The sequence below is a fragment of the Rhipicephalus microplus genome, chromosome 10, assembly GCF_043290135.1.
Source record: "Rhipicephalus microplus isolate Deutch F79 chromosome 10, USDA_Rmic, whole genome shotgun sequence".
NCBI classification, from domain to species: domain Eukaryota; kingdom Metazoa; phylum Arthropoda; class Arachnida; order Ixodida; family Ixodidae; genus Rhipicephalus; species Rhipicephalus microplus.
In genome coordinates, this window is record NC_134709.1 from 98,643,517 (window position 1) to 98,650,848 (window position 7,332).

The following is a 7,332-nucleotide window of genomic DNA, read 5'->3' on the forward strand; positions in this document are numbered from 1 at the left end:
TGCTCTCGTATGGAACATTGAAGTTAGCACTACCACTGCTCTCTTTGTGTCACATTTTCAAAACATTGTTGTATTATCTATTTTATGTAGGCTTCTTTCTAGTGCTCCGCAATGGCATTCTGCTCTTGTATATCATTTTTTTCAAAGCAGTTGCGCCGTGTGATGAACCTACAGTGTGACGCTACAGGCCTAACCAGGTGACTCGTAACCACGGTGATACCGTGCTCGTAACATCGCCTTCCGACTCCTGTGCCCCGACAATCACGTATTTAAGCCATAGATGAAGCTTTTAAAATAGTCCTTAGTTTAAAAGAAAAAAAGAGGCGCTGCCCTTGATCGCCGTGGGAAACGTTTGGTCGGTAGGCTTTCGTCTCCGGGTGCAAACTGTAAGGAAGTCTCATTCAGTGACGCGGCATGGCAAAAGTAACGTGTTCTGGATATTGACATATTAGTCTCCAGCAGCGTCGTTGAGTCTGGTGTAGTAAAGCTGCTGCTCCAGGGATAGTTTCCAGCCTGAAGCACGCAGCTCTACAAGTTCGAGCAGGGTCAAGCGAGCTTTCTCGGGAACATCCGACGACAGGAAAGCGTCCCGCAAGCAGGCCACTAGCGCCGCCATGCGGGCAGGGGCACCTCGTTCCGCAGCTTCGCCGGCTGTAGTTAGTGCTCTGTGGAGGCACTCGACCTGCAGTGAAAGTTTTGAAAACTTAGCCTATTCGTATGAGCGATTCTCACAATTTCTTCACACTTTCTTTGTCACGCATTATTTTGTAGTCAGTAAAAATGGGTAGTCCCACTGAATAAACAATCATCCGCAGCTATAAGATTTCAACTTACAACTTCTCGAAGGCTGATTAAACAGCAGAAGTGACGGCATCAGGTCGCTATCACTTGGCGCCCCATTACTGCTCTTTCCCCAGCGCCACCTGTGCTTGAACGCACGCTACTATTGGCGGGCTTCTTTCGCTGGCAACGTCATCCACTCTGCTACTCCCTCCTCCTCTCTACACGACGTGTTCAACTCCCGTCATAGCCTCGCCTTCGTTCTCCTTCCCAACCACCTTCACCTGCTCCACATCGCTACGCTTTCTCTGTAGCGTGCTCACCAACACCCTCTAGTGGCTCAACTCAATAATAACACGAATTCTATTTAGAGTTCTAAGTCCCAAAACCACGATATGATTATGACAGACGCCACAATGGAGGGCTCTGGGAATCTGGACCATCTGGTGTTCTTTGGAATGCGCTGACATCGCACAGCACAAGGGCCCCGACCATTTCACCTCCATCGATATTCGATCACCGAGGGCCGGCTCAACTCGTGCGACTCAACTGGTTACAGTAGACTCCCCTGTTACCCTAATGGATTCGTCCGCGCGCTCTCTCTCTCGTTCCGCTTCGCTCTTGCACCTGGGCTAAATAGTGCGGACGACCGATTCCAAGGGTTTTACCGCCGCTTTTAGACTACCTCACCGTTAAGGAGCCAGCCCGGAACACGAAGCGCAAGCACGAGCTCACCGTTGTGCCACATAGCAACACCAGTGGATGAAACTTCTAGGAGAAAAGACTACATACAGTCGTCGTGTCAGGTGCGAAGTGATGCTAACCGATGTAACAATGCGTCGAAGAAGCATACAGTTGCACCGCTATTCGCGCTACGTCAATCAAGAAAGAGTGGGCGTTTGAGTGTTTCGGACACGCAACTATGGGCTGAGCCATAACTGATGATCGTCAGTCACAACACAAACAATATATGCAAAATTTTGTCAATCCGGATTTTGTGGGATCAACCAAAAATATCAGAATTCACCGAATGTCAAAAACATCGAAAGCGATAAGCAAAGCATAAGGATAACGTCTGTTTTATATACTTTCATTTTCTGAGGATACGTGAATGCTGCACTTATTACGTATACGAGCAGCGTGAAAGCAGCAGATTTTCTTCATTTCGGCGTTTTATTCACAATGCATGCGACCAAGGCGCCGCATTCACTGTTTTATGTTTAGCCCGAAACGTTTTCTTTACGCCTCCCTTATTGCGCACTGCATGCCACCATTACCACCTTTACGCGCATGTGACAATAGTCTCCTTACGGGTAAAAACGGCCGGTAACTGACGGTTTGCCCATCACGATACAGAAAATGCGTTTTATGCCAGCATGCCGACCGAACCTCAAGGCTCTTCATCACAAACCTCTGCCACGTGCATGAGTTTCGCGACATGGCGCGCGTAGTGCATCATGTTAAAACGAAGCTGCGGTCTCAATAATCCGGATGGGGATGAAACCGTGGTCACTAACTGCATGATTGAAATAGCAATCAACACTGCGCAAACCTTGTTTCTGTGACGTGCGAACACCGTTTTTTTGTTTTTTTGACTCGAACATTCGGGGCGTTTTGTGCTCCGCGGACTCATAGATCATCTAAATGTGCCCACAATACCAATTTTCATGTAACCAAACAGTGAGTATGCTGGCCGGAACAAAGGAACACGACTAAAGTTTCCCATTTTCCGCATTGAAGAGCTTTTACTGCATTTGTAAATACATGGGTGCACACAATACCTTATGCAAAAGACTAGTGGGCTATTCGTTAAAGCATAAGATGTTGGCTAATCACGGCTTCGTAGGCGCTTCGCAACCACACTTGTCTAGGCTCACCAAAAAAGTTTACGGCTCGCGTGCCCTAGAGCAAGCCATGGTGGTTGTGGTGACGATGATGAGTGCATACCTTAGCTTCGTAGTCCAGCTGAGGCGAGATCATGACAAGCCTGCAGGAGTCGCACAGAAGCACCGCCATAGAGAAGATGTGTCCGCAGTGGAGCGAGCCCATCGATGCAGCTCCTTGATTTTCAGGGACGTCCGAGAGAAGCGCGGCAATGAATTTCACGATGGCGATCAGTTTCTGACCGGTATTCTTTTGAGTCTTCGGCTCCACTGGCGCCCAATAAGTGGATCTCGGCAACGGGATGTCGAGTTGCCTGAACCAGTTGCGGCAGGTCCACAACAGTCGATCGACGAACCCCCCGTCGACCTCAGCCTGTGGTATTATACAAAAAATAACAGTGCGGAGAAGTAAACAAGGTTATATGCAATCAGTGGAGGAAAATAAGAGTTGTTCTTGACGCGAAAGCGTAATAAACTAGCATATAAGAATTCAGCTCAGCTCAGAAGTCGACTTTCGAAAACGGTATATCCCGCAAGCCAGGGACGCTACACGGAGGCAAAATATCCCAGCCTCTATATATAGCTGGGTGATCTAGCACGGACCAGCCGAATCTCACAATTAATTGTCTTCTCTCATTTCCATCAGTAAAGTAAAATGTTCATGAATTTCAGCAAGACGTGTTTGACTGACGAACGTTATCGCGCCTTCTGCTTGCTGTTATGAATTTTTTCTTATATTTGCTCAGTGAAGCGCAGCCAAGAGTTGAGTACCTGCCCTGTGTGCCTCTTGCCTATGTCGCGTTGCACCGAACTCATCCGTTTCGAATCAGATTTATAGAGGGGCTCAGCATAGAGCTTGCAAGGCCTCCGTGAAACCCGCAGCACAGTCACAGCGAAACCTGGACGAGCGGCCTTTCTGGAGTCTGTTGACGACTCTCTTGTTGCAACAAACACACGTTCTTCTGGGATGTAGTCAATATACGACAAATATTTTGTATGATACAAGAAAGCACGGTATATAGAATTATTCGCCATTGTGCGACGAAACGTCGAGGCGCGACACCTCTGTAAGGCGGTATGAGCGCTTGATTCGTGCTGTGGCTGATGAAGATGAAGAATTATAGCTTAGCCCTTAGAATAGGTTCGATGAACTGAACGATCGACTCGCCATCCAGTTTACATTGTGTCACATCACGCTGTATTGCACGTTAACTTGATTCCATGCTCGACATGACGCTTACATAGGGTCTTTGTGTGAATGATATTCACGTGGCTCTGGTTTAGAATGCTCCGCTGCCACCCAGAGGGTTCTTGTTCAAATCAGATCCAATCCTGGATTTGTTTTCTTATTTTGCCCTATAGCGCTGACCAACTTGGGCTGCGGCGGCTGACAACTACGGCGTCAAAGTAAATTTCATCACGTAGCAGATTTTGCTATAAGTGCGACTAACCACGTCAATAATACAGCACAAGTCCTCCCCTACTTATTTACATCAAGCCGAATTAACGGTGACCAGACACATAGTTTAACTTTACGATAACTTACGCTAGTTCCAGATTACACGTGTATGCATTACAGTTATTATGCATGACAAAAATGCAACAAATGCGCACGTGTGAAACAGCAACAGGCTTTACTGCGATCGTGAACGGAACGATCTATACAAATGTTCTTAAAGAATATGGCGACAAAAAAAGAAAAAGAGCAGTGCAGCATATCACTTATTGCACGTCGGGGGTTAAAGTAATGAGAGAAAATTATGTGTTTACCGAGTTAATAAGCAATTTTCGAAGCTCCGCAAGTGCAATGGAAATAGTTACATAAAACGAACATTATAAATGTACGTGTGAACAACGCAGACAACACATGAGGTACGCGATGTTCTAGATCAACTTTGGGACACTGCTAACGAGCCCTTTATGGTAGTGAGTTTATAATGGCATTAGCAGGTGTTGCTGGTGCAGCGGGCACCACATGAGCTTTAAAACTGACAAGTGGTGAAGCGCATCGGAATTCATACGGATGCCCTCGAATATTCCAGTCTTATCAGTGGGCATCGCGCAAGCTCTGGAATAATCTCGAGTGCTCGCGTCTTGCGCGCAATCTTCACAGAACGATTTACAATGATCGCGAACTTTCCCGAACAGCGAGGCGCCTCTCGAGCGTAGCATTCCTGAGAGGCTTTGTGGGCGGAAGCCACATGAAGAAAAGGTGAAGATTGATTGATTGATTGATTGATTGATTGATTGATTGATTGATTGATTGATTGATTGATTGATTGATTGATTGATTGATTGATTGATTGATATGTGGGGTTTCAAAACCAGAAACCACCATATGATTATGAGAGATGCCGTAAAAAGGTGAAGAAAGGGAACGACCGTGGCAGTATTGCTTGTCACTCACACAATGACGTTGTAATAACGGCCTTGTGAAATCTTTGTAGGCTCCACTTGTAACTTTTCTGAAGCGTTGTCTTCTTTGATAATATCACGTGGTTGCTTCGAGACTTCCCTGTTTTCCTTTTGCTTCTCTCGCTCTCTCAGGAGCTCTACAGTCCACGTGGCGGTACACTAACAAGCAGGTCACAATGTGTTCATTTATGAATAACTGCATTTATTGTAACATTTATTAGTCATGTCGAATCATGTGTCACTCTAGAGCTGCAAAATTCACAGTATTCAGGTGTGGTCTTCCAAAATACAATTGGAAGCACATTCAAGAGCAGATTCGACAAAAGAAGTTGTGCCAGTAATAAAGAAGGAGGCGCTTTTTCATAAAGAGCATTACTTCCAATTCGACCGACTCCACTGCCATACGCAGGACAACTTGTCACCCAAGGGTGTCACTGTCGATACATCCACAAGACCAGGGCAAAAGCATGCGATGCCTCATCCAACTAGAAGGGTGACCGTCGCAGATGTCCGGTATCAGCGGCGTCCACATGAATCATGCAAGAAAACAGGTCATTCTAACAGGAGAACGCCAGAGAACACGAAAATTTCGTACGTCGCTTTGAAGTATTGGCAACTCCCACTGATGACGTCATTCATGAAGGCAGCGCATAAGAATGTCAGGTGTGAAAAACTGGCAACGCCTCCGATCCTGAAGCAGTGAAAACCATTTTGTCTACAGGAAGCTTTGTAGAACGGCAGAGGCGGTGTCAATACATCTACCAAGGAGAATGAAAATATTGCTAGTATACCTTCGACTCCTTTCAGCTACATGCATACTCAGCCGAGTTTTTCTGACATAGAGATTCTAGAAGACTTGACAATTTTACCGTTCAAAAGAGGCAAGCTTCCATTGGCTGCCAACCTGTTAGAATTCAAGATGATGGGAAGTATAAGTGCATCCAGGAATTTCTTATGACACTGCGTTGAGGATGGAGAAGAGAAGGAAGTAAGGAATAGGAGAGTAAGGAAAGGCAGGGATGTTAACCAGGCTAAAAGGACCGGTATGCTACCCTACACTGGAGACAAGGATGAGAGAGTTTGATAAATTGGTATATATATATATATATATATATATATATATATATATATATATATATATATATATATATATATATATATATATATAGAGAGAGAGAGAGAGAGAGAGAGAGAGAGCATGTACACACAGTGTCGCGCACCTCACAGTCATTATAAACGTGCCGCTCAAAGTCTGACGACTTTAACAAGTTGAGCACCACCTTCGTCGTCTTTAGCCACGACGACCTCTCAGGATAGTAATTGCGGTGATGCTGGTGGCGTTACACACCGGGTGACTGATTACACAGACGCCCATGCATATAAAATAGACTGTGTTTCGTTTCGAAATAACCCTCGCTGGGTCCCTTCGCGCATTTTGCTCAGTCGACTCGAATGCATACGGCAACCTACTTTAGTTGTATGTCGATGTAATAACCACGAGCCACCGAATGCTTTTTGCAGCTAACGTTGTTTCGCTCCGGGATCGAAGTCATTGTAAGCTTCCTGCATTTTACGTTGTTCTGCGCTGCCTCCGTGATCGGCCTACCTTTGACCAGGCACTTATGCAATTACGCCATCATGCGACGTCAGCGAGACGACGTCGAATCGACGTCGTGGGGACGTTGCATATTTTGATGATCTGTGACGCCGTGACAACAAATCGTGACCTCATCGCACGATGATTCCTTGCGTAACTTGACCATGATGACGCCGCTGACGTGATCGCCGACGATGAACACCGTCGCTGGACGCCGGTCGCTTTCTGAACCTGACGAGCCATTTGAGGCATTCGCCTGAAAAAGTAAGAGGCGTTCGCGAACGCTAATGGCTCACCGTGATGACGCGGGTGCAGAATTTTGCCGCCGCCTCAGCCATATCGTCGTGGTGGATGGCTTTCTGTAAGACTACGCGCACAAGTCCATCCACTTCCTTTGGCGCCAACAAGTCAGGCTCTGAAAAAAACAATGTGAATGGCTTACTTTGCGATAGAGACGTCAAAATTTAGTGTTTAAAGTCCACTGGTCTGGTGAATTCATACTAAACTGAGGAATGGTTAATCACAGATTGCATTCTATAATAGTCTAGTTTACAGCCCTGTTAAACAATTCCGAATATGCTGCGAGGTGATGTAATACGGGTGTCACACGTACAACTTTGATATCGACCAGAGCAGATCAAGACAATCGCATTCTGG

General features: G+C 46.1%; 1 protein-coding gene across 1 annotated transcript; it reads right to left on the reverse strand.

Moving 5' to 3' along the window:
- Positions 1-448: 448 nt before the first annotated feature.
- LOC142774336 (MIF4G domain-containing protein A-like) lies at positions 449-7,013 on the reverse strand. The gene is made up of 3 exons (XM_075874730.1): positions 6,972-7,013; positions 2,728-3,036; positions 449-682 (listed from the first exon to the last, which is right to left on the reverse strand). Exons 1-3 carry the CDS (start codon positions 7,011-7,013, stop codon positions 449-451), a joined length of 585 nt encoding a protein of 194 aa, XP_075730845.1.
- Positions 7,014-7,332: the final 319 nt, after the last annotated feature.